The following is a 26,871-nucleotide window of genomic DNA, read 5'->3' as shown; positions in this document are numbered from 1 at the left end:
TTACTTTCATACACACTTAGGGTTATCAAGATTAAGATTCATGTCAAGAACTTGGTGGTCTCTTCAGTTGTTGCACAAAGAACTTTAAAGAAGATCTGAAACATTTGAGTGGAGTCTCAAAATCACAAGTAGGAGAACTTGTGGTTGCAGTGGATTAAAGAAAGAAGCAATCTGTGGACTCGGAGCTTTCACGTAATCGTGGTTGTAAGTTTTCTACTCGAGGTAGCAATAGGATGTTAGTAGTCTAAGTCTTATTGTACAAATTTCAATTCTTTCATAGTGGATTTGTTTTTATCTTGAGAATAGTTATGTTAAATCCTCCCCAAGTTTTTTACTAGTTAGGTTTTCCTGAGTTATCTTATTGTTGTGTTCTTTATATTTATGCATTATTTACATGATATGATTTTATTGTGTTAACCTAGAACTGAATAATTTATTTAAGTAATCACTTGGCTAAATAACTAGGTTAAACAACTTGTGTTAAGGGATCTAAAAACGTACATAAAAGATTATTTATTCCAAAGAAAATGACCATTTAATATGTACAGAGAGACATTGAGAAATGAGGATAGGCAAGGAAAGAATGTCTCAATCTCTCTCAATATAACAAAATATTAATTATTATTTATAAAAAATTTGCACTTGAGCATCAAAAAATTATTTAAATAAATAGACTAGAAACATATGCATGATTAGAAAGGTGCAGGTGCCATGTGATGTACTTCAATTTTTAAGGAAACATGCATATTACTGTTGTATCAATAATATTAAAGTTTAGGTGATTTTATTTGTCATCAAACAAACAACTTAGATTTGAATCTCATTTCCACAAAAGAAGAAAGAAAGAGTAATTGACATTAATTCGATGCTATATGTGGGGGGAAAAAGCCCAAGAGTGCGTCTCTACACATGTATTGGGCCAAGGGCCCAATCCGAGGACGTAATTAGTCCGAGGACGAATAATTGCTTGCCTGAGGGTCAATGGTAGTAGGAAAGGGAGTAAAATCTGATCAAGATCGCCTGACAAAGGTCCGAGGAGGAGTGTCATCTCGTCAGGATGAAGCTCAGGTAAAAGGAAGTGTACTGCCGTCTAGAGTAACCTTCCAGATCGATCCATGGATAAGGATAAATATCAAGAAGTGACGTGACAGAAGAAAGCTACAAATATCTTAGGAAAAGCTGCTACCACCACATTAAATATACCACAGCTAACTCTCTGGCTGTATTAATGATGAAGTGATCCTTGAACAATAATTCTTAACCTTCCAGCTATTACCCAAAGACTTTAGGGAAGCGCCAATGGGACAAGAACCAACCCCAGAGATCTGATCTACACGTGGAGGGTTGTGATGTTAGAAAAAGATAGTATAAAATGGAATGGAGATCCTAAGAAAGGGGGATCGGGAAATTAAGAGAGAAACACTGTAGCATATCAGGAACCAAACTTGTAACCAAATTGAAGAGCAATATATAAGAACTAGTATTCTCGGACTTTGCCGAGGACAATTTTCTTCAATTTAAACGTGTTTATCTTCACTTCTCTGTCATCAGGACCTACCTTATTTGTTGTATGATTAACAAAAGCCCAGTTTTCCAACCCACTCTCTACAAATTCATTGTTTTGGGCTCTTTGGGCTTAAGTCCATCCACCTTTTGGGCTAGGAACTCAAAATTGGTCCTTACATATATATATATATATATATATGAGAAACCATTACGTATTTTAGATATATATTAATAGTCAAAGTTTAGAGAAAACTCAATTAGATTTTAATTGAATTCTCAATTTCATGCTATGTGTCCCATTTAATTTTTAATTTTGTGTCAAGTGAATTATTGAGTGTAAAAATCGAAGAATTCAAATTCAATTAGATTCTAAAAATGATTTCAATTGAAATCCAATTTTTCTCCATGTGTCCATCTAAAATTTTAATTTTGTGTTAAGTAAATTATTGGGTGTAAAAACCAAAGAGTTTAAAATCAAGTAAATTTTAAATTTTATATATATATATATATGAGAAACCATTACATATTTTAGAAATATATGATTTAAAATTTTTTTAAGTTAATTGTACCTATATATAAGCACGAGGCTACACACTAATCTATATATATATATATATATATAAAACCAAAGCCTCTGAAGCTCTCACAATTTTCCATATCATCACTATTTTCTTTTTCTTTTTATTTTAGATTCTTTTTATTTTAGGTTTTATATCTTATATAGAATCCACCAGAAAAACAATAGACAAAAGTTTGAATTTTTATTAATATCAATAATATTGAAAAACGTATACAAACTTGGAGGCCTATTTAAGGGCTCCATAAAACTTGATGGACAAGAAAATATATTCTAAAATAAGTCCTAATTAATACCTAACCATAATAGGAACCAAATTTGACCTAAAAAAACATTAAAAGAACCTAAAAATAAGGAAATAAATCACTTAGACCTAAAATAACGTTTTTTGCATAAAAAAAAAAAAACGTAGGTTTTGTATTTTTTATTTGCTTTCATATGTGCCTGAAATTTTCATTCTATCTTATTGTTTTATTATGTTTAGAATTGATTTTCTTCTAAGTATTTGGGTTAATCTCTATATTTTGATAGTGTTTTTATGGGTTGGTTTTTGGGTTGAAATTCTAATAATTATTTTATATTGTATATGGCAGATGAAACATCTCTATTTTTTGGAGAAAAATCAAAGCTGCAACCTATGTCTTCCAGCCCAAGGTGTGGTAAATTTTTATATGTTCTTGCTTTATTGAGAATTTTTATTTGGGTTCATGTGATTTTTTGTTTTTTTATTAAAGCTTTGATTTTTGGTTAATTAATTATTTGTTTGGATTAATTTCAATTAATTATTTGTTTGGATTCAACGTAAAAGATAATGGAATTAGGTGTTATAAATTTGATAATGTTCCATGTTTTGAATTGTTTATATTATTTAAACCCTTGGTAGGACTCTCTCTCCTCTCCTTAAAACCCTAGCAATTACCATCTCAAAACCCTAAACTTAATTTCACTTTAAAATTAAAAAAATAAGAAGGAGAAGACTCAACTAAAAAAAAAAAAAAAACGTAGATTTTGTCTTTTTTATTTGCTTTCATATGTGCTTGAAATTTTCATTCTATCTTATTGTTTTGTTATGTTTAGAATTTATTTTCTTCTAAGTATTTGGGTTAATCTCTATATTTTGATAGTGTTTTTGTGGGTTTGGTTTTTGGGTTGAAATTTCTAATAATTATTTTATATTGTATACGGCAGATTAAGCATCTCTATTTTTTGGAGAAAAATCTAAGCTGCAACCTATGTCTTCCAACCCAAGGTGTGGTAAATTTTTATTTGGTATATTATATATGAATTTTTTGAATTTGAAGGGTTTTGTTTGGATTTGAAGTAGAATTTGGGGATTCTATAAAATTTGGAAGGTGTAAGTTTTGGGGTTTTTGGTATTTGCGTCTTAGTAGGTTGATCTTAATTCTTTACCTTATATGTTTTTGCTTTATTGAGAATTTTTATTTTGGGTTCATGTGATTTTTTGTTTTCTTAATTAAAACTTTGATTTTTGGTTAATTAATTATTTGTTTGGATTAATTTCAATTAATTATTTGTTTGGATTCAACATAAAAGATAATGGAATTATGTGTTATAAATTTGATAATGTTCCATGTTTTGAATTGTTTATATTGTTATTAATACGACTAAATAAGATTTGTTTTTATCTTTGTAATTTATATCAGTTTTGAGTGTGTGTATATATATAACTTTTGGGAATTTTGCTTTATTAATTTAAGAATTGTAAATTACTTTGTAGGTTTCAGTAACTATGCACCTGCAGTGAGACATTGACAATATAAACATATATGTATGGTATTAATATTTTATAAAAATCTTTCTTACAACCCAATAACATTCTACGTTAGACAACACTTCTAAACTATAGAAAAGCATAGAAGTTAAATATTTATTCCCATTGTATTTTATTTAATTATGATAGATCCATTTTTTTTTTAACGCTAACTAGCAAAATGTCTATAATATGCATATTATTAACCCAATTTTCTATTTCTAAATTTCTTAGATTTTATTATATCAATCTTTTTTTTTTTTTAAATTCTTGGTAGGCAAATCAGTCTCTCACTAATTCTTTTACCTTAACGTGATGTTGGTTAATTGTCCTTTTATTTAACTATCCCGTGCATCGCACAGGTTAGCGACTAGTTTAATATAAATTTGGATCCATCCTGAGTTATACTTATAGAATTAATTCTTATATGAGAGGAAGGTATAATATGCCGAATATACAAAATAACTTTTATATGCTATATGATTTTAAATCGTTTGACATAATGTGACATTTTTCTTCTTTTGCTTTTTTCCTTGGCAAAATGCTGTAGTTAATTAGCATTATGTCTGTGCAAGCGAGTTAATTGACAACATAATTTCAACATGAATTTCACTATTAGTTTAAAAGTAATTTTCTTTAGAATATTTAGTGTTAAAGTTTAATTGAATAGTCTTTTAAACTTTTGATAAAATAATTTCAATTAGAAAAAAATATCTTGATAATTGGATTAATTTTGAATTAAAAAAAAAAAAACAAGAAGAAGAAAAAGAAAACCCCATATAATAAACTGATAGGAAGCACGTCTAAGACTAAAATTTTATAATATTACATATGAAATAATGTGTAATTAATAACACAAAATATTTAGGCATTGTGATGCAATCATCTCACACTTCAATTGGCTATGTATATTTTTAGGCTTTCTCAGTTTTGGTACTGGTACACCAATTTGAATTGCTCCTACAAAATAAATAAAAAAAATAAACTCAAGCTAGTAATTGGAATTTCTGTACTACCAAATAAATATTGGTATCGAATGAGAACCCTTAATTATATATATAACTAATTAACTATACAATGAAAATCAAACTGATTAATTTTTTCATCCTTGAATATCAATTTCTCTCTTGTTTGATCTTTTGTGAAATTTACAAAAAAAATTGCTGATGGTAGCAATGGAGATGTAGCTGATCACTTTTATCATCGTTATAAGGTAGCCTATCATACTATTTGCAATCATGGTCAACGTTATTATTTGTTTTGATAATTACGAAATGGTACAGGAGGACATAAAACTGATGAAAAAAATTGGATTGGACTCTTTCAGATTCTCTATTTCATGGTCAAGAATATTATCTAGTAAGATTCCTCAATTGAACCAATTCTCATCATTTATAATTGTAAGAAATAAAGACTTGCACTGGAATTTAAACAATCAATTTTCTAGCATACCTCTCTTGGCCTAAACCGACGATCACACAGGAGGTTTGAGATTATTCTACGCTGTCTAGAGCCAGCCTCAATACAGACCAGCTATCCAAACACGTTTTGAATTCCAGTTTATGTAACCCACGAACTAAAAACGTTTCTCCGACAGTGTTGCACACTACTAGAGTGTTGCAAACATAACCCACAACCTAAGAGCATCACAACACTCTGTAAACACTATGAGAAATGCAAAATTCGTTCCCTGTTCAATAGGTACCATTCTTGGTGTTTATATACACACCACTCCTTTGATATTGAGTGGAATAGTGGACTTAGTGGAATAGAGTAACGGTCCAATACCATTACTCCATAACTCCTGGATGTTACAATCATTCTAAGGCAAATAGAGGAACATGCTAACTTTGGGTGTCTATCCATATTCTTTTAGTTTCTAACAATAATTATAAGTCTCTACCTAGTAATTAAGCATCTAATTACGATGGGTTCCATTAAGACAAACTTCAATCCAATTTGAAGATCAAAATGGTGGATCAGCAATGAGTTGATGTTGGTTCATTCAGAAAACCCACTAGTTGATATTGTTGAATCATTTCAATTTTGTTTACAGAGGGAAAAATAAGCAGGGGGTGAACCCACAAGTTGTCAAATTCTAAAACAACCTCATCAAAGAGCTCCTGTAAAATGGTGGAATTATACTTCCATTCCTATAGCAACGTTTTCAAATGGCACTATAGGTCCTGGGCCTATAGTAGCATTTTGAAACACCACTATAGGTCTAGCACACACACCCAAAAAAAAAAAAAAGTTAAAAAAGAGACTAGCACTAAAAAAAAATTAAAAATTAGGTACCTATAACAGTGTTTTCAAATGCCACTATAAGTTTGTCTAGCACAAAAGAAGCAGAAGGAAAAAAAAAAGTTAAATAAAAGAGTCTAGCACTGAAAAACAAATTTTAAAAATTTGAAATATCTCTCTCACTCTCATTTGTCACTTTCACTCTCATCGAACATAAGCTGTTGACCCAACCACGCCAACCTAGTCATGCCGCCGAAACAGGACACTGCCGCTTGACACATCGCCATCCATGACGCTTCCTTGCCGGTTAGACCTTCCCCTTCCCCTTCCTCTTCCCCTCCCTTTATCTCTCTGTCTCTCTCTCTCTGTGTCTCTCTCTCTCTTTGTCTTTGTTTTTTTGTGTTTTTTTTATCAGTAGACCTAGTGTTTTTTTTTTTTTGTTCTTTCTTGTTTGACTAGTAAGAAAATGGTGGAAATGAAGAATATTTTGAATGAATTGGATATTCTAGCAATGTTTGTGTCTATGTCTTGATTTGGATTTGGGTTTATATATCAATGATTTTGTTGATCTGTGCTTGGATTTGTGCTATTTTGTTTCTGTTATTGTGCTTATGTTTAAGTCTGGGATTGTGTTCTTGAGCTTGTGCTTTTGTGTTTCTGAGCTTGTGTTTTTGTGTGTTCCTTAAATGGATTTGGTGTTGGATTTATGTTGGCTTTGTTGAAGGAGATGAAATTTATGGGTTTGTGTTCTTGTATTTTGGAGCATATTGTGTTTGATTTTGAATTTTTTGGGTTTGCGTTTTTATTTTGTTTTTGTTTTTGTTTTTTGTTTTGAATTTCTCAATTTAATTAAAATGTTAATTTTAATTTTTAAAATTTGAAAGCATTAATATTAAAAATTAAAAAAAAAAATTTGATTACCAAAAATTAATTTTTGGTAATCATTTGTGTGTGTGTGTGTGGTGGTTGTTGGCTATAGTGTTGTTTTGAAGTGCTTCTATAGCCATTTTTTTTAAAATATATACATATATATTATATTATAATATATATATATATATAAGTCTATAGCAGCATTTTTAAAATGCCACTATAGGGTATGGATCTACACTAGCGTTTTGAAATGTTACTATAGCTTATCAAAAAAAAAAAATTCGACCTATAGCAGTGTTTTATAAACGCTACTATAGGATATAAACAATGCCACTATAGATCTATAATTATATAAAAGTGGCATTTATAATCACCACCGTAGAAAACACCATTATAGCATTTTTAGGACCTAGTGGCGTTTAATGAACGCCACTATAGACCCTTTTTTTTTTTTTTTTTTTTTTGTAGTCCTAGCCATCTAGCATGTAATTCATTGCATGAATAAGGTTGCACTTAAGATTAATCACAATAATATATATAATATATGAAAAATTCATGCCTAAGTTTAACACTATCAACATTTGTTTTTGAATTTTTCCTAATTCCTTATAACTCTTGTAAGAATATCATTCGATGCACTCTTGATTATTTCATTTTATTACACACACAGTGTAATTTGTAACTCTGATGAAAAGCAGAGGAATGGATAACACTAAACCCTTTTCAAAATTTTAAATACTATAAATTTCATTATTGATAGTTTAAGAACAAAAATTAAACTCTTACATATAATTTGGAAATCAAAATAATTGTTTGGATATATAAATACCTAGGCAAAACAATCTGGTTTTCAAGTAACAACTACAAAAGGTCTAAAAAAACAACAAAAAACAAAACTCAAACACAAATAGGCAAATGGCATTTTCTAAATATAAGTTAAAACCTATATTCTCTTAAAAGTAGTAATAACCACATTCCTAAAAAGAAGTGTCTACCACACAGATATATATATATATATATATATATATATATATATATATATAAATATAATATATAAAATCATCAAAGACTTTAATTATGTTGACTTCTTCTAATCTTGCCATATAATTTTGAAATAATTCCACATTTTTTTCATGTGGTTATTCTGAGTATACTTTTTTTTGTTGACTTTAAATTTAATAAGGATTGCCAATAAATACTCTAATATTTACAGCCTCTTTAAAATTATTGTTACTCATACGGGATTAGTATGATCCACCATGTTGTGAAACCCTCGAAATAAGATGCAAGGAGTGTATTCAAAAAAAAAAAAAAGGATACTATTTAAATATTCGAAGAAAAGTTTAATAAATAAAAGAAACAAAAGATCTGTTTTTAACTGTTTATAATAATTTTTAAAAAAGAAATAAAAGCATTTCTTTATAATAATAAAAATTAATCATTTTTTAACTGTTTTTGTCTAAAGATTTCTTTAGCTAACTTTAGATATTGGTGAGAAAAACTGAAGGTGATAAACATGAATTAATCATGTGTAATTAATCATGTGTTTACTCTCTCTCTCTCTCCATTTTTTTTCCCTCCTAAATTCTATACTCAAAATAAAGTAAAGAGTGTGCTCAAACTATTTAGTAAACATAATAATTGTTACTCAAAGCTCAAATTAATGTGAAATACTAATACTTTTTTAGACCCCCAATTTTAAAATATGGCTTACTTGCTTTTACTCTAATTTGTTTAGGTGCAGAACAAGAATAAATAAAGCAAAATAAACCGGTAACACTACTATCTAAGCCATAAGTAAGCAAGCAACAATAAATGTAAGCTTAAAGAGTAGGCGAAGAGAGATACAAACACAAGAAAACACCAAGGCGTGTTATCAAAGAGGAAACCGAAGAATTCGGCGAAAAACCTCTCCGCGACCCTCAAAGTTGAAATTGATCTACTAGTGAATAAAGTTGGAGTACACGAATAACAAAAGACCCTCCAAGCCTAGTCTACCCCATGTACTTGAGCCCTCCAAGCTCCTACTACCAACATACTTCTCGGAGTCTTGTCTTCATCAGCTTTTTGGATCCTACAATTCAGCCCGATTGCATTTGTTATTTAATGGCTCCTTCCAATACTTCACAACAGTACCAAAACTTGACTCAACACTCAGATTGGGTGGGGTAAGTGTTTGAGCTAAAAACCTCTTAGGGATATAGAGATAGAGAGGTAGAAGTAGAGTAAAACCAAGAGAAAATGTATAGATAATTGTGGATATAACAATCTCTAACTTTTAAGTGTATTTGCTAGAGTTTTCTCTCTAAAAAACACTCTTTACATTTTGCGGGTAATGAGGGTATATATAGTGTGAGTAAAGAATTTGGTAAAACACTTTTTCTTTTTACCAAATAGAGAGTTTTGCGGGTACCTCACGAGATGGCATTTCCCACGAATTTGACAGTCTGGCATGACTCTTCAGTTTTCAGTCATGTACTTTACATGTGGCCTTTCACGATTTACTCTTCTCGTGAGCTAGTCGCGAACTGCATTGGTCCATCTTTGAAGCTTGGTTCTTCACTAATATCTCACACTCATTCATTACAAATAAACTCACATAAATACAGAAAAATGATTGAAGAAGTTATAATCAAATTTGTTACGGAATTAAAACCAATAGAAACTAATTGGAAATCACAACTTTACTGTTATAATGGTCAAATTGCATTAAAAATTTTAATATTATAAATATACTGTTGAATTAATTAACTCTTTCCTCCTATAATATTATATAGGTGAAAACACTATTTTGGTTCTTACATTTTGAGGTGACAATCAATTTGATCTCTGCATTTTAAGAACAGTCAATTTAATCCTTGTTATTTTTAATTTACAATTAATTTGATCCCTAACATTAAATCACTAACGAAAATTGTCTATATAGCAAACTGATAACTCAATTGACAGGTCATTATTAAAAAATTAAATGATACACTGCCGTGTCTTAATTTCAACAGCCAACTCAGTGCTTAGTTGGCAAACAATAGCCAAGACCACGTTAAAAATACTTTTCTTTTATTGTACGAATTTCTTTCCTTTCTTTATTTCCACCTTTATATTCTTACAGTTTTTTTAACCAATCAGAATTTTATTTTTATTTTCTCAATTTTATTTTTCCTTTTACAATTGCTGACCAAGCAGAATTTCCTTTTACTTCCCTTCTTGCAATTTCTAGGTAACCAAACACTAATCTAGTCCAAAAATCATAGACCCAGATTTACTACAACGAAATCGTCCAACACCACAAATCCACTACAGAGCCCAAATGCCACTATGCCAGTTTGCAAGTGCATGTTAAAAATGCCCATTTTACAACTTTGATCACTCAACAGAAACAAACCCAAAGTCAAGCCATTGTAGTGTAATGGAAACCCAAAGACATATAGACACAGTAAGAAAGCTTCGGAAAGCAAACCCACATAGCCATGGAAGTGGACGGGTCATCGAAGAAGAAGATAGCAACGCAGACTCTGAGCCCAAAAAACACAACCAATCCCTTTAGCTTTTCGAATCTGACCACGGAATGGTTCACCAACCAATCTCTTTTGTATGGCGTGGAGCTCAAAACCCATATCGAGACCACTGATCGGAGACATCGAAGAAGTCGTGGTCGATCTGTGTTGAATCTGGGTTCGGAGAAGCTGGGTTTAGTGAATTTAGATTTCAGATTTTGTATGAATATGGGATTTGGCCTTTTCAGCCATGAATAAGAGAGAACAAAAGATTAATGAGAGAGAGATAAGTTTTAGAGATGAGATGAAGGAAAATCAAGATAAAAGAAAAATGTGTGAAAGAAAAACAAGATAAGCTTTAGATGGGATGTGGCATATTCTAATTTCTAAGGAAAGAAATTCGTACAATAAAAGAAAAGTATTTTTAAACGTGGACTTGGCTTTTGTTTGCCAACTAAGCACTGAGTTGGCTGTTAAAATTAAGACATTACAGTATTTCATTTAATTTTTTAATATTAGACCTGCCACTGTGGTAATAGTTTGCCATGTAGGCAATTTTAGTTGATTGTAAGTTGAAAATAACATGGACCAAATTGACTATTCTTAAAATGTAAGGACCAAATTAATTGTGACCTCAAAATGTAGAGACCAAAATAGTGTTTTCGCCTATTATATAATAGTGAGTTTGGAGGAAGCTTTGAGCAGAAAATTTGGCCATGGCGATCCAAGCAGGTCCTTTCCTCTTTTGCCTCGTTGGCTTGGCCTGCTTGTCTGCTTACACTGAAGCTGCAAAACCAAGTCATTCAAAACCATTTAATAGGACCTGTTTTCCTAATGGTTTTATATTTGGAGCTGGTTCAGCTGCTTACCAGGTACACACATAAATGACACAATAGACTACTTACTTTCATTTTTTTTTTCTTTTTCTTATAAAAAATAGGGAATGAAATTCAAATCTAAAAGCACTAGCATCCTTGTTAAGAATTATCTATTTTACATTCTCAAAATTTACTTTATCTATTTTACCATCTCAATCCCATAGTAAAAAAAAAAAAAAAGGAATTCAAGCACAACAGCCACCACCCAAATGAAGAGAGGTTGAGGGAGGCGACAGAGAAGGAGGCAGAGGGAAGAGGCAGATTTTGAGATTGTGATTTGAGTGTGAAGTCTGAATGTGAAGAGAGAGAGAGAGAGATAGAGAAAAAAGGAAAAAAAAAAAAAAAAAAAAGGAAAAGAGAGAATAAAATATATTATTTTTTGCTACCATCAAGCTACAGTATGGTTGTATATATACTGTTTAAAGTTGCTGAAAACTTTTGGCAACCCACACCCAAATGAAGCACAATTTCAGAGTATGGGTTGTTAAAATAGCAATTTGGGAGGTTTTATACCCCAATGCTAGTGCTAACTAGCTAGATTGACTTTGCTTTCATGAGAGAACTAGATAATGTTACTAAACTATAACGTTGGGGCTTATTTTCATGTTTCAACTAGCATGTATTTACTTTTATCCAGCCAATAAGATTTTTTTTAAAAAAAAAATTACTAATTTAATTTTTTTTTTAATTTTTATTTTTGAGCCAGTCTGAAGGCGCAGCACATATTGATGATAGGGGCCCTAGTATATGGGATACTTTCACTCGGGAACATCCAGGTCTTTCTGTTTTTAACAGCTTTTATATATATATATATATATATATGATTTACAAATTTCAAAATTGATCATATTTTTTTTNGTCACTTTCCATCAGTGCCTACTCTCCTAGCAACCACAAAGGCATTTTTTTTTCTTTTATTGTTTAATGTTTGTATCTGTATATTTATTGAGTATGTTGTTTGTCCTTTTGATTTGGGTCTCATATATTCTTGTAAATCTACAAAATATTTTTGTCATTTGATCCATTTTTATATATTTTTAAAAAAAAAATGTTATGGTCTTACATGTAAAGCCAGCTATACCTACAAACTCAAATCAATCCACTCAAGATGCAAACAAATACAAAATGACATGTAACATTAGAATGAAAAGCTAAAGGTCATTTAGTTTCTAATAATAGAGTTAATTTACTGTTGTGCATGTATAATACTCTTAGTAGTTCTTATAGTTTGTAATAGGCTAGTTTAGGCACCAATGTTCATTATTTTGTATGTTAGTATATATATACTCTGTAGTTTATCAAAAGAATAATGTCAATCCCCAACCGCTAGAATTGAAACTGCCAAAATTTGTAACCAATCCACCGGATTTAGACTTTGGTGAGTCAGTGCGGATTAAATTTTCCAACCCATTAGTGGCAGATTGATAGAAATATTGCATTTCTTGCCCAATCCACACACCCCTACTAATGGTATTTCCCATATATGTTTGACATTACAAAAATTATAGCTGAAAATAAAATGAAGTATAATTTCACCATTCAACAGGAGCTCGTTGATGAGGTTGTTGTAGAATTTAACACCTTGTGGGTTCACTCCCCTGCTTATTTTTCCCTCTGTAAACAAAATTGAAATGATTAACAACAATATCAACTAGTGGGTTTTCTGAATGAACCAAATCACTCATTGCTGATCCACCATTTTGACCTTCAGATTGGATTGAAGTTTGTCTTAATGGAACCCATCGTAATTAGAAGCTTAATTACTAGGTAGAGACTTATAATTATAAATGATGAGAATTGGTTCAAGTGAGAAATCTTACTAGGTAATATTCTTGACCATGAAATAGAGAATCTGAAAGAGTCCAATCCAATTTTTTTCATCAGTTTTATGTCCCCCTGTACCATTTCGTAATTATTAAAACAAATAATAACGTTAACCATGTTTCAAATAGATGATAGGCTACCTTATAACGATGATAAAAGTCATCAGCTACATCTCCATTGCTACCATCCGCAATTTTTTCTGTAAATTTCACAAAAGATCAAACAAGAGAGAAATTGATATTCAAGGATGAAAAAATTAATCAGTTTGATTTTCATTGTATAGTTAATTAGTTATATAATTAAGGGTTCTCATTCAATACCAATATTTATTTGGTAGTATAAAAAATCCAACTACTAGCTTGAGTTTATTTTTTTATTTTTTTTTGTAGGAGCAATTCAAATTGGTGTACCAGTACCAAAACTGAGAAAGCCTAAAAATATACATAGCCAGTTGAAGTGTGATATGATTGCATCATGATGCCTAAATATTTTGTGTTTTTTTTTTTAAATGCGAAAATATTGTGTTATTAATTACACATTATTTGTAATATTATAAATTTTTAGTTTTAGACATGCTTCCTATCAGTTTATATATGGTATTTTCTTTTTCTTCTTCTTCTTTTTTTTAATTCAAATTAATCCAATTATTAAGATATTTTTTCTAATTGAAATTCTAGTATCAAAAGTTTAAAATACTGTTCAATTAAATTTTAACACCAAATATTCTAAAGGAAATTTACTTTTAAACTAATAGTGAAATTCATGTTGAAAAATATGTTGTCCATTGACTCGAGTGCACAGAAATAATGCTAATTAACTACAGCATTTTGCGAATTAAAAATGTCAAATTAGGACAAAGGATTAAAAATCATATAGCATATGAAAAATTATTTTGCATATTCAACATACTATACCTCCCTTCTCTATAAGAATTGATTATATTATGTACAACTCATGATAGATCCATCTTTATATGAAATGAGAGCATTCAAATGTACTGAATAATTTCACTCTATTCCCTCAACTAGCTGTCATAACTAGTATTATCCTCATGTCAATTGGGTGCAATTATTTTTCTGCATCTTTTTCCTTGGACAAATTAGTGACAGTGCATAGTTTTATTTTATGTTATAGCTTTCAAAATACTATCACATTATTTAAAGGACCAAATTTTCTTGACAACTTTGTCAGAATTGAAGGGATTAAAAAAAAAAAAAACCCTTCAATTTTGGCTGAAGGTGAAGGCTAAATGCAAAGTGTTTGTAGTATATGGTTGATGTGAGTTTAGGATTTCAATGTTGACCTTTTATATTTTGTTTAAGGAATTGATTACTGATAAGCTGTAAATTGATTAGGTGAATTGATTAACTTTAAATATAAAATATATGGTTAAAAATTTTGAACTAATATATATTTCTCTATTTATGTATAATTAAGCGGGCGGGCCAGGATGTAACGGGATGGTAATGTTTCAACTCGTTATCCAACCCAATATGCTATTTTGGGGGTCTAGCTCGCCCAACCCAAACTGCCTAATTTAATGACCTACATGGTGCGGGCGGATTGGCAAGTCAAGCAGATATTTTGCACACCCCTAATTATTAGTATAATGATAATTAGCTACACAATAAGAAATATGTACGCTGATGATTTTATTAACTATTACATATATAAAAGAGAAGATTTTTCATTTTTCCAACCCAATTTGAAAAAAAAAAAAAACTTTAATGGAATATATTTTAGTAGTTTTATTAGAATGGTCTAAAAACATAAAAATTGATATTTTTAGCATTTTTGCATAAATGTTCTCTCCAAACTTCAGTTTCACATTGTGGGCAGGTATCAAGCCCCTAGTGACTTTGTTCCATTTTGACACTCCACAAGCACTTGAAGATGAGTATGGTGGATTTTTAAGCCCCAAAATAGTGTAAGTATTAGCAATTGAACAAAATATAGATCTTCCAATGCTCAAAACATTGTGCCACAAATAATAATTAACTATTTGGTTGTGTGAATAGGAAGGATTATCTAGATTACGTGGACTTCTGCTTCAAAACATTTGGGGATCAAGTTAAGCTATGGGTCACAATGAACGAACCAAATGGGATAGGCATCAATGGGTACACCTTAGGTATGCAAGCACCAGGACGATGTTCTAATTATGTTGGAAATTGTACTGCCGGTAACTCTGCCACCGAGCCCTATATTGTTGCCCATAACTTACTTCTTGCTCATGGAGGTGCTGTGAAGTTGTACAAGGACAAGTACCAGGTTTGTATGATTGAAAAAAGAAAAAAAGATATATCATTGTAATATTTAATAAAAAAAATTAATAATTTTCCCCATAAATTATTCAACTTATTAGTATTTGATTGGAAAGGGAAAAAAGTCGGCATATTGGGATTTTAATTTTATTTTTGTTGGCCCACACCAAAAAAAAAAAAAAAAAAAAATCTCCCATCTATTTTACCGTTCTTACATTAAATAAGCAATCAGGAATGTGAATCAAAATGCTCTCTAAGTTTGTTTGTTTGGTTATTTTTTTTTTTTTTTAAGTATAATTGTATTTTGTTCAGTTTTTATGATAATTTGATAAAGTTAATATGTGATGTTAGACAAATTGTGATTAACTTAATATGCTTGCAGCCATATCAACATGGGAAAATTGGGATTACAATAGTGTCACATTGGTTTGTACCAAAATACCAAACTTCTGCCAACAGAAAGGCCACCTATAGAGTTCTTGATTTCTATTTTGGTTGGTGAGTACATATTGCAACAAAGATTAATTTCTAAAGCCATCCTTAGTTTTTAATCATATTCATTCTTCTATATAGTTAAACTTTCATAACTCTTCTTGAAGGCCTCTAATGGTAATTTTGACATTAAAAAAATCTCATTTGCAAGACAATTTTTACTTTATTATACATTTATATGCACAAAAAAGCTTGATAATCATCCACAATTTGTATATATAGGTTTGTCCATCCGGTCATATATGGTGACTATCCCAAAAGCATGAAATCTTTGGTGGGTAATCGATTGCCCAGATTTACTGAAGCTCAATCCAAGTTACTAAAAGGCTCCCTCGATTTTCTTGGTGTAAATTACTACACTGCAAATTATGCAGAAAGTGCTCCCTCTTCTAATGGTGTTAATGTTAGTATTGTCTCTGATAGACAAGCCACCCTTACAGCTGATAAAAATGGAACTCCTATTGGTACACCGGTATTAACACTTTTTTGTTTCTATGTGTGCGCGCTTGTATATGTATATTTTTTGTCTCATGTGGCATGCATGCCATTACCTAATGAATGCGGTGCAACAAATTGTTTTCCAGACAGCTTTGAACTGGCTATTCATCTATCCTAAGGGACTTCGAGAGCTTTTGCTATATATAAAGGAAAAATACAACAATCCAGTGATATACATAACAGAGAACGGTACTACAATTTTCTCTATCATTTTTTTATTAGAATATTTTTTGCAGTGTCTTATATAATATTACTAGATTAATTTATTGCACTCTTCTTTTGTAGGAATGGCTGATGCAAATAATAGATCTTTGCCAATTAAAGATGCCCTCAAAGATAGTCTCAGAATAAGATACCATTATGGACATTTATCATATCTTTTAAAAGCTATCAAGTGAGTGTTAATGAAAAAATTGTCGTGTCATTTTTTAATTTGGTTATGGTAGAAAAATATAAAGGAGGACAGACAAAATAGAATTAAAATTAAAGAATAAATATATTTATATAATTGTTTTGATAATAAAAAAAATGATTTTAATAGTGAAATTTTGGCAGGGAGGGCGTGAATGTGAAGGGATACTATGTTTGGTCATTCTTTGATGACTTTGAATGGGATGGTGGTTACACTGCTCGGTTTGGTCTTACTTTTGTTGATTTTAATAACAATATGAGGAGATATCTCAAGTACTCTGCCTATTTCTTCAAGTTGTTTCTCCTAAAATAAGTTGTGACTCTAGAGCCATAAGAGAGGAAATTGTCTTTCTCCAACCTAGCTTTATTTTTTATTGGAGATTCTTCCTCTTATATGTTCTTTTGAACAAACTATTGCCTGGTGTGATTGGATTTTTCAATTTCATGTATTAATCTTAATAAATAAAAGGAATCACACTTGTCTCTTGTTTTATATTTTGTGTGGCTTATATTATATATTTTTGTACTATAAAACTTAGATACTTAAGTGCAATATATTAGGCTCCACAGTTAGATACAAACATTTGGTTGTTTTGAATTTAATTTTCATTGAAAAAGATAACTTTATTTTGTATCTTATTGGTCAATGCAACCAAGTGTTTGAATCTAATTGAGGAACCTAATGTATAGCACTTAAGATATTATATCTAAGCTTTATCATTTAAAAATTTATGATAACATGGTTGGTTGCATAGATGGAAGCAGTTGAGGATGCTTGGATGAGTATAATTATGTGAATTTTTGCTTGAAAGACATACTTAACCGGTTAAAGATAAAAAAGAAGAAGATAATTATGAGGAAATGAAGACTCACAATTAACATGGATAAAAAAAATCCACTATTGCGCATTATGTTAGAGTTGAATGATATTTATAACCATATAGTACAACAAAATGCTGATAAGGTTGTGGAGGAAAATATTTAAGGTAAACAGTTGGGAAGGAAATATTTAACAGAACATTCAGTGCAAGTCAACACAAGAATAAATGTGTACAACTGAGGTTATCAACGATGGCACAGGGTGCGTGACTATGTTCCCAACCGAGGTTCCATTTTGGAACCAGCGTTCATTGCCATTTTCTTGAAAGAAAGTGAATTCGAAGTCATCTAGTATGTAAGTATTACTAGAGATAAGTGGCAAAGCCTGTGCTTGTGTAACCAAGACACTCGTTGATTTCAAAATATATGTTTTCATAAATTAGAGTTATAGCATAAGGCAATACGTTAGTACCAAGGTATCATGCTAACTATAGCAAATCCTCTCCATTATCGTGTGCTCAAGTGGGAGACGTAAGTTCTTGGAGTGATAAAACCGTAACATAGTACACCTTGACATAATACAAAAACTATCTTGAGAGGCATAAATTTTCAAAGTGTTGTTACTTTCCACAATTTGGTGTATGCTCATTTGTAAATGATGGGGATGAGGGTTCATTCAAGGCATTCAATTCCCACTTCAAAAAATTCCTTTGTATATGATTAGCATCCTCATGAAATTGTCATCCTTTCTCTTGGACCAACGAAGACTACTATTTGTTAACGCTAGCCATATCTACTATATATTCCAAAAAGAACTAATCAATTACAATTGAGATTCCTCATAATCATTTACATAACTAGTTTCACCTAATAAATACTCTATGTGAGATTCAATATACGCCCGCACAATGCAAATTAATTTATCCAATCCATATAATTTGAGATATCGCAATCTCTCCCACTTAAATTCTTGATGATGTTTTAGGGTTCACATTGTGTTGCGGTGCCTCTAAGCCATATGACGTTGTAAGTTATGAAAAACTTAGACAAACATTAACTTAAAAAGTAGACCTAATTCATATTGCAACAATAGTAATAACATATTCAATGAGAAAATTAAAATTAAAACGTGAGGAGGTCATTCCACCTAAAACAAAGAATATAGTCCAATGAGCACATTAAAAACACAAATCAAACAAAACTTAAATCACATGATGTTATGTATCATCACTAAATTTAAATAAGGTTAAGAGATCTAAATCAACTAGAAAATGCTCTAAAAATGCCCCTTCAAAATAATGTTATATTTTCATGCATAGTTAAAACGGTTAGATGCTACTATATAGTTTGTTTGTTCTGTTTAGACCCCTATAAATAAGATTCGTTTAACTTAATTAATTAGCCAAGTAGTTACTTAGGTTAATTATTTAGATCTAGGTTAAACTCATGCAATCATATTACTCAGTGCGGAAAAGTAAATAAGACAGCAATATGATGACTCAGGAAAACTAAGGAAACAAATAGTTTCAAGGTAAAAATCTGGAATGATTTAACTTAGCTATTCTCAAGGTAAACAAATTCACTATGATAGAATGAAAGTTTACAATAGATTTCTCCCTAAAATTTAAAGCTACCTCTTATAAAACATACTCTCACGACCACGTGCAATTCCAAATCCACAGATTCTTTTATTTGAATTTGTTGCACACAAACACCTACATTTGTGACTTTGAGATCTCACTCAAAGGTTTAAATCATCAGCTATGTATGATCTTGTAGCAGCAATTTCTACAACACCGGATCTTGTATAAGTTTCTTCAAGGAATATTGCCGATAGAAGATTTGAGAGAGTTTTGGGTACAAAAACCCTAGATATACAATAGGAGGCACAAGATGCACTCTTCTCTCTTGAAAAACCTCTCATTGGATTAGCTTATAATGTTGTTTAAATACTGCAAAAAATGGATCACTATTTGGGCTTCAAACGAACAATTTATGGGTTTTTTACGTTTGCTGATTTTTGCTGATTTGCGATTATCGGCCGATCGAAAATTCTTCTAATCAATCAAGCTTGATCAATTGAAAAATCTCCTGATCAATCAAACCAATCCGATTTTGGCTCTTTGAACCTGCAGCTTGTATGTTCTTTGAATTTTGACTTGCAGCACTTTGAGCATTGTCTAATATGACTTCATAGACTTATGAATTTATATCTAGACAAGTTTGTGTTCATGATTTGCCAATTGTTCTAAACTTTTAGAACCTGACATAGTTGATGATCAGTAGTTTGCCAAGCCTTCACACGAGCTCAACGAACTCAAGCCAATCCTCTAACCAACCAAGTGACCAATAAGCCTAAACAGTAAACACTTGATTGAACTATGAGATGGTCAATGGGGTGCAACTTAGTCAGACCAAACTAATGTTGCTGAAGCGTTAATTTGGTCAGACTCTCTCTCTCTCTCTCTCTCTCTCTCTCTCTCTCTCTCTCTCTCTCAAGTCTTGATAAAGACAACTCATAAAAATTTTTAAGCGTTAAAAGATCAACACATAACCTAGACAACACTAGCAAATCATTCATAATTCACACCCAAACTGTTATTACCCACAAAATAACATGAATGTTTAGTCACACATATGCTTTACCCATCAATAGTTAGTCTATTAGAATTTCTCGTAATTGTTTATATAACACAATTCGATAAAATAATCACCGAAAGTGATACTCAACACATGTCCATACAACATATATTCATTCCTTCCAATCCACATGATTTGACATTTCACCCCTGCGTAGAAAAGCAATGCTACTAGTGTGCACCACAAACATTTCATGGGGTGGGTTAGTGCACCTGTGAAACTCGATCCATAATTCTATAGAATTAATCCGAAAGCTCAAGAATTAGAATTATTTGGCTTTGTTTCTTATCAAAAAAAAGAAAAAGGAAAAAAAAAAAGAATTAGAATTATCTGCATAGTAGTTTTACTTTTTACACGACAATAACTATCCTGACACAACAACAATTAAAATCTGCAAATTTGTCCAGAAAATGCACATGATCTTAAACTCTGTTTTGCGTGTGGGGGGCCTAGGCCTCGTCATTCTGTTGGTCTAACCATGCGTACTATTTTGCCTACACAATGAGAGAAATGATTTCTAGCAGAGTAACCTGAGTATCGAATAGGCCATAGAATATATACCTCTAGATAAGTCTCTAGCTAGTACAGTTCACCATGCTACTAACTATTGAAGTGCCAAACCAAAAAAAAAAAAAAAAAAAAAAAAAAAAAAAAAATTATATATATATATATCATAAAATTTGTAAAAATATCATAAAATTTTTTCACTTTAAGAGCATCTATATTGGCAGGGCCATAATTTTAATTATTTGACTTCACCATAAATTACTTTATCTATTTTACTACTTTATAACTTTCGTGTTACCAATTTTGTCGCGGTGGAATCTCATTCCTTGGCCAGTGCATGTTGCCACCGGCAATCCCAACTTGTCCAACAAGCCAAGGCTAGGAAATGCAAAGATGAAGAAATCATTGAACTACCACTAGTAACCTGTGATATTGATGCTCCTACCTTCACAAGACTCAATCCTGTGATGCATGAAGTCCTCCCAACCCTCCGATCTTCCATCTCAGCCCTGAAAAAGCTTAATCCGATGGCTCTAATTGTAGATATGTTTGGAACACCAGCACTTGAGGTGGCAGACCAATTTCACATGCTGAAGTACGCGTTTGTTTCATCTGCATGGTCACATGCAGTGATCTTATACCTATTACTTAACCAGTGCTTGACAAAGAAATAGTACCACAACAACAGCAACAATTTCTGGATTTCGGAGAACCAATAAGAATATGAGAGATTTATTAGGTGTTTTGGGGCTTTGGGCTTGGGAATTACGTTGGTGAGGTTAGTAAGTGTTGTTTGTGTGAGTTGTGAGTAGGGGTGTGCAGCCAACCCTCTACGGTCGACCCAATTCAACCTAACCCATTGAGTTGGGTCAGTTTTTAGGGTTTGGTGGGTTAGGTTAAGTTAGGTTACAAAATTTTTTTTGATAGTGGATTGGGTTGGGTTCGAGTTATAAAATTTCAAACCCGCCAAATCCAACCAACTTGACCTAACCCACCCATATATTTGATATATATTTAAAATATATTATATAATTAATAATTTTTTTTAAATAACCAGCTCTTCCTCTTATCATATATAAAAACCAATATTAATGTATATTAGTTCATATATTAATGTATAATTTGTTTATCAACTCAGGTGGTTTTCTATTCAATTTAATAATAATAGTAATAAAAAAAATTTGTTCAACCCATGGGTTCAACTCGACCCAACCTAACCCATGTAAGTTGGGTTGGGTTAGGTTGGATTTTTTTTAATCCATCATGGTGGGTTGGGAAAAAAAAATCCTCTTAACCCAACTCATGTAAACTCCTAGTTGTGAGTGTTGATTAATATCATTGTAATCCATATCATTGATAGTATATATTTTTGCTTGGCATTGCCATGGATGTAGACATGGAGATGGTGAACCAAGTTAATTTTTCGTGTGTCGTGGTGCTTGCTATTTGTTGTTTTGCATGTATTTTCACATCAAACTTAGAAAATCAATTCACTAACCTGGTATCTATAACAAATCATAAATAATTTTCTACCACAAGATTAATTATTTAGAATACAAACAAATTAAAGATAATAATTATACATTTTATAACTTCATCTACGTACTTAGGGAATTCAATCTCAAAGTTATATATGTAAGACCCCCTCCCTCCCCCCCCCAAAAAAAATAAACTTACTTTTTATTTTTATTTTTTGAGGAACCAAATTAAAACTTACTTAAGCATTCCAAAGGCTCTTACAGGACACACAAAACAAAAGTTGCTACAAAAACAAATTAATTAAACACTGCCACCAGCAATTGGCTCCCACTTTGATGGCGGCCGGGTCATGGAGCCTTAACCTTTCTGGCGTTGACAGTTCAATTGGAATTGGTTTGCCAATTGAGACATAGTGTTGAAAGTAGAACCACCCTCGGCCAAAGCTTTTTCCCCACTTTTCTTAAGCTCCTTAGCTCTAGCCCTCATTGCCTTACCATTCCCTTCCATAACATTCCTCGCCATCATTTCAATCTCCTCCTTTCCCACTATTTCTTTACTTGGCGCAACTTTGGGCCTCACAGCCACACCATAATCTTCAGCTAACTGTGTAGCATTCATTTTTTGCTCTGCAAACAGTGGCCAAGCTATCATTGGCACTCCATTTAGTATACTCTCCAAAGACGAGTTCCACCCACAGTGAGTTAAGAACCCTCCTATTGATCCGTGTGCCAATATGTCCGATTGTGGAGCCCACTTTGTGAATACCTGGCCCACCTTTTGGGTCCTATCCAAAAATCCATCTGGCAAGTAATCCAAGCCCTCCATAGTGCTAGTGCAGTTTCTGGGTGTGCGTAGTACCCAAATGAACCTCTGTTGGCTTCGCTCTAAACCACAGGCTAACTGGATGATTTGCTGAGGTGAAAGAACTCCAAGACTCCCAAATGAAATGTAAAGCACTGACTCAGCTGGTTGCTCATCTAACCAATGCAACAATGGATGATCATGACCATGGCCATGATCATTATCAAAGGGTCTAGTCACTGGCCCAACTGAGTAAACCGGTACTTTTCCGTAACCCTCTTCCTCTCTCAACGCTTTAAGCGTTGTGGCATCCAACTCTTCCCAAGAGTTCACCAAAATTCCATCGCTGTTTCTCATCTTCAGTCCTATTTGTAACAGCATCTTGTAATCGCTCTTTGTCCTGTCCATCATCGAGTCGAGCAAATCATCAGGTCGAATTGGTTTGCAACCTGGCATTTTGATTGGTTCTTTCAGCTCACCCAATTCAACTCTTTGTGCTTCTTTGTCAAGCACTGGAAAGTATAAGAGCAATGCATTTGACCAGGTAGAGGAAACAAACACGTACTTCAGCATGTGAAATTGGTCTGCCACCTCGAGTAATGGTGTTCCAAAAATATCGACAACGAGGGCCGTTGGATTGTGCTTCAGGGCTGAGATGGAAGATCGGAGGGTTGGAAGTATCTCATGCATGAGGGCACTGAGCCTTGTGAAGATGGGAGCATTTGTATTATGGGTTACTGGTGGTAACACTATGATGTCTTGGTTTTTCAGTCTCCGAGCCTTGGCGGATTGGACTAGTTGGGATTCCCCGGTGGTGGCGGTGGTGGCTGTGGAGTGAGATTCCATGACGACGAAGGTGGTCACGTGCAAGTTTTGATTGGCAGCAAGGCGGTTGCTGAGCTCGAGGACACGAACAAGGTGGCCTACGCCGGGACTAGCGACTAGTACCACGTGAGGCTTTGAGTTTGAGCTCTCCATATGGAAAATTACTACCAATAAAGTTTCAAAATTATTTGGTTTGGTTTTGGATGATTTCAATGCACCTGTATGCATCTTACCGATCATTTTATAAGTATTTGTGAGGTGTGGATAACAAGGGTTGGAGTTCTAATTTTTCGGAAGGAGGTTCACACACATATATATTTAGATTAAATTAAAGTTGAATTTCAATCTCGTACTAAAAAAAAAATGTATTATATATTCCCGTGTAGCTTTTTTTTTTTTCCACTTTAATAACATTCACATAAGGTATTATAAAAAAAGATGCAAAATTTATATATTTTTGTCTAAAAGTAGTTTCTTATATTAAAATAAATAAAACAATTTTGTACAAGCTTTTATGAATGCTGCCCATGACCTTTTTTTCATGGGCATTATGAGCTGGAGCTTTTACTCTTCTTCATTTTTTTTTTTTTTTTTCATTTCTCTGAATTTAATTAGAACCGAAATGAACAAAATTTTTGAAACCAATAAATGGGATTCATGAATGTAGGATATGAATTATTACTATATTGTATTAATTGTGATAGTACCAATATGGTCGATGACGATGGACATTGATGTCTGCTAATTTTTTATGGTCTAGGGCAACCAAACCACAAGTTGGTGTGTGATGGACACCACTCCACGACAACTGATCAGTTGTCTATGGGTCCATAAAACATTACTGCACTACAGATCGACCGACAATATATAAGTAGGTGGTGACTGACCGGCCGGTGACCGGTGAGGCATGCACGCACGTGACAACTTAAAAAGAATGTAATCTATGCAGGTTTTGGTTAAGTTAATTATTAAAGTTTATTGTTATTGAATAAGAGATAGATAAAATTCTAATTCCGACTACACTAAAAACTAATCGATATCTTAGTTTGGAACGAATACAATAGGTTGCATTTCCATCATATCTTACACACAAGAGCTCACCTACTCTACATGGCATCATGGTGATACATTGAAAAACTATATGAAATTTTTTCTTCTTCTTCTTCTTGGTAATCAAGGATTTATTATAAAAGCTAGACAGCCAGAGTAAAAGATACAGAGTGCCTTTCATAATACATATTCCCAAAATTGTCTAGATGTAATAGTAAAGAGCACAAAGTGTTGTAATGTGAGTCTTTTAACATAATTAAGCCTTCCAAGCCATTTGATTATTCGAGTGAAATAATACTAAGATTTGAATGTTTGGACTTTGGGTTTTGGGGTCAATGTGGAGAGATACTTTTAGTGGTGGGATCATAAAATTTTTCTAGTATAGTTATTAAAAAACTTAAATTATACAAAATCTAATAAAAATATAATTTCATATATTGACAAAACACACAGACACAAATACATAATGTCTTATAACTTTCTAAGAGTTTTTTTTATTTTATTTTTTTAAATTGATTATTGCATAATAGTTTCATTATCGATACTGCAAGTAATTTCAAAACATTAGTTTAATAAAAAATTTCTTAGACTTTTTCTTTTTGTTTGGAAGAGTCTGATATATTGTTAAGGGGATCAAAATTTAAGAACAAAGTTTGACTACAAACTTAGTTGTAGTCTAAAGGTACAACTCTCATTAAAAAAATTAAGATGACTACATATATACTTTGAAAATCTAATCATTGAATTACATATTCTTTATATTCTTAAAGTATATGTCAAATTTCATGCAAATCTGATGTTATTTACTATTCGATTATAAACTTATTTTTTATGTATAATTTCAGACTACAAAAACTCGAAATTTAAACATTTTATTGACGACATAGTTATTGATTTATGATATTTTTGAAAATTTGCAAGCATGAAGGATGTACGAAGAAAATAGAATCCAATAGTGGTTTTGTCAAAATTTACTAAAAAATAAAATTGATTGGAGTTGTAGCCTTAGTCTACAACCAAGTTTGTTGCCTAAATTTGTCCAAAGTTTAATTATGTTAAACCTAAAAAAGTTTACGATTGTCACAAATTTGTTTTAAGGGTAAAAAATCATATTTTTTAAAAAAATTTATATATAATAATTATTTTTTCTATGTCAGAATGATTGTGTGGCCGCCCTGGCTTCAATGTGAAAAGATGCCCTAAAAACTCAGCCGAGTAGTTCAGGAAGTTTCTCAATTGAGAAAAAGCTTATTAATCAAATTTCATGTAGGTAGTGATTCCAAAACAATCCGATTTCTTGTGTATGAGTGTTTCAATTTAGGTCCATGACAACCAGTTTTCTATGGGGGTACTAAAAACTTTAGTGGGTGACGCATTTATGAACACGATACTGCTTATAGTTAGATCAGAATCTTTCTGTCCTTGATCACTAAGGAGACACAGTAACCTAAGTATGGTGGATGAATCATGACCGTGTCATCAGAGCATGATTACAAGCCATAGGATCCATGGGTTGACAGGGGAATAGATGATCATTCTTAACTAGTGAACACTAGTTGAGATGATGCAGGGATGAAACTAGAACTTGAGTTAAGGGGTCGGCTCTATTGCCCACAATGTTGTTGTTGTTGTTTTTATTTATTTTTTTATTTTTTTAATGTGTGTCTGCTATTGGGTAAAGACAAAATTATTATTTTTAAATTATTTTTTAAAAGACTAGTTGTTTGTTTTGGATAAAATTGGTTAATTATTCTTAATTATTTTTAGTTTTGCTATTGGTAATTTTTGTTGTTGGGTTAATTTTTCAGCATGTATATTTTGTTTTACATTTTAGATGTATAAATTTTTTTATGGCCTTTAAAATAAGGAAAATGCTTGAGTTACAATTTTTTTTTTTTTTTTTTTAAATTGTTAATATGAT

General features: G+C 31.8%; 2 protein-coding genes and 1 long non-coding RNA gene across 3 annotated transcripts; 1 reads left to right on the top strand and 2 right to left on the bottom strand.

Moving 5' to 3' along the window:
- Positions 1-12,858: 12,858 nt before the first annotated feature.
- LOC136065382 (uncharacterized) lies at positions 12,859-13,366 on the bottom strand. Its single transcript, XR_010627011.1, has 3 exons — positions 13,305-13,366; positions 13,161-13,236; positions 12,859-12,954 (listed from the first exon to the last, which is right to left on the bottom strand). It is a non-coding gene; the product is annotated as an uncharacterized LOC136065382 (long non-coding RNA).
- A 1,540-nt stretch (positions 13,367-14,906) lies between these two features.
- Positions 14,907-17,301, top strand: LOC112008277 (beta-glucosidase 17). Its single transcript, XM_065768499.1, has 7 exons — positions 14,907-15,091; positions 15,183-15,435; positions 15,811-15,926; positions 16,143-16,392; positions 16,505-16,607; positions 16,704-16,812; positions 16,974-17,301. Exons 1-7 carry the CDS (start codon positions 14,967-14,969, stop codon positions 17,140-17,142), a joined length of 1,125 nt encoding a protein of 374 aa, XP_065624571.1. The 5' UTR covers positions 14,907-14,966; the 3' UTR covers positions 17,143-17,301.
- Positions 17,302-22,478: 5,177 nt separating this feature from the next.
- LOC112003404 (anthocyanidin 3-O-glucosyltransferase 5) lies at positions 22,479-24,053 on the bottom strand. The gene has a single exon (XM_024035591.2). It carries the CDS (start codon positions 24,051-24,053, stop codon positions 22,632-22,634), a length of 1,422 nt encoding a protein of 473 aa, XP_023891359.2. The 3' UTR covers positions 22,479-22,631.
- Between the last annotated feature and the right edge of the window lie 2,818 nt (positions 24,054-26,871).

The sequence above is a fragment of the Quercus suber genome, unplaced genomic scaffold, assembly GCF_002906115.3.
Source record: "Quercus suber isolate HL8 unplaced genomic scaffold, Cork oak 2.0 scaffold_951, whole genome shotgun sequence".
NCBI classification, from domain to species: Eukaryota; Viridiplantae; Streptophyta; class Magnoliopsida; order Fagales; family Fagaceae; genus Quercus; species Quercus suber.
This window is presented reverse-complemented; position numbering and strand designations above follow the sequence as displayed.

Excerpts from the sequence above, each read along its gene's own strand:
- LOC112008277 (XM_065768499.1), top strand. The coding sequence starts at position 14,967 with ATGTTCTCTCCAAACTTCAGTTTCACATTGTGGGCAGGTATCAAGCCC. Across the intron at positions 16,608-16,703 it reads GATATACATAACAGAGAACG|GAATGGCTGATGCAAATAAT; the intron begins GTACTACAATTT and ends CTTCTTTTGTAG. Across the intron at positions 16,813-16,973 it reads TATCTTTTAAAAGCTATCAA|GGAGGGCGTGAATGTGAAGG; the intron begins GTGAGTGTTAAT and ends AAATTTTGGCAG.
- LOC112003404 (XM_024035591.2), bottom strand. The coding sequence starts at position 24,053 with ATGGAGAGCTCAAACTCAAAGCCTCACGTGGTACTAGTCGCTAGTCCC.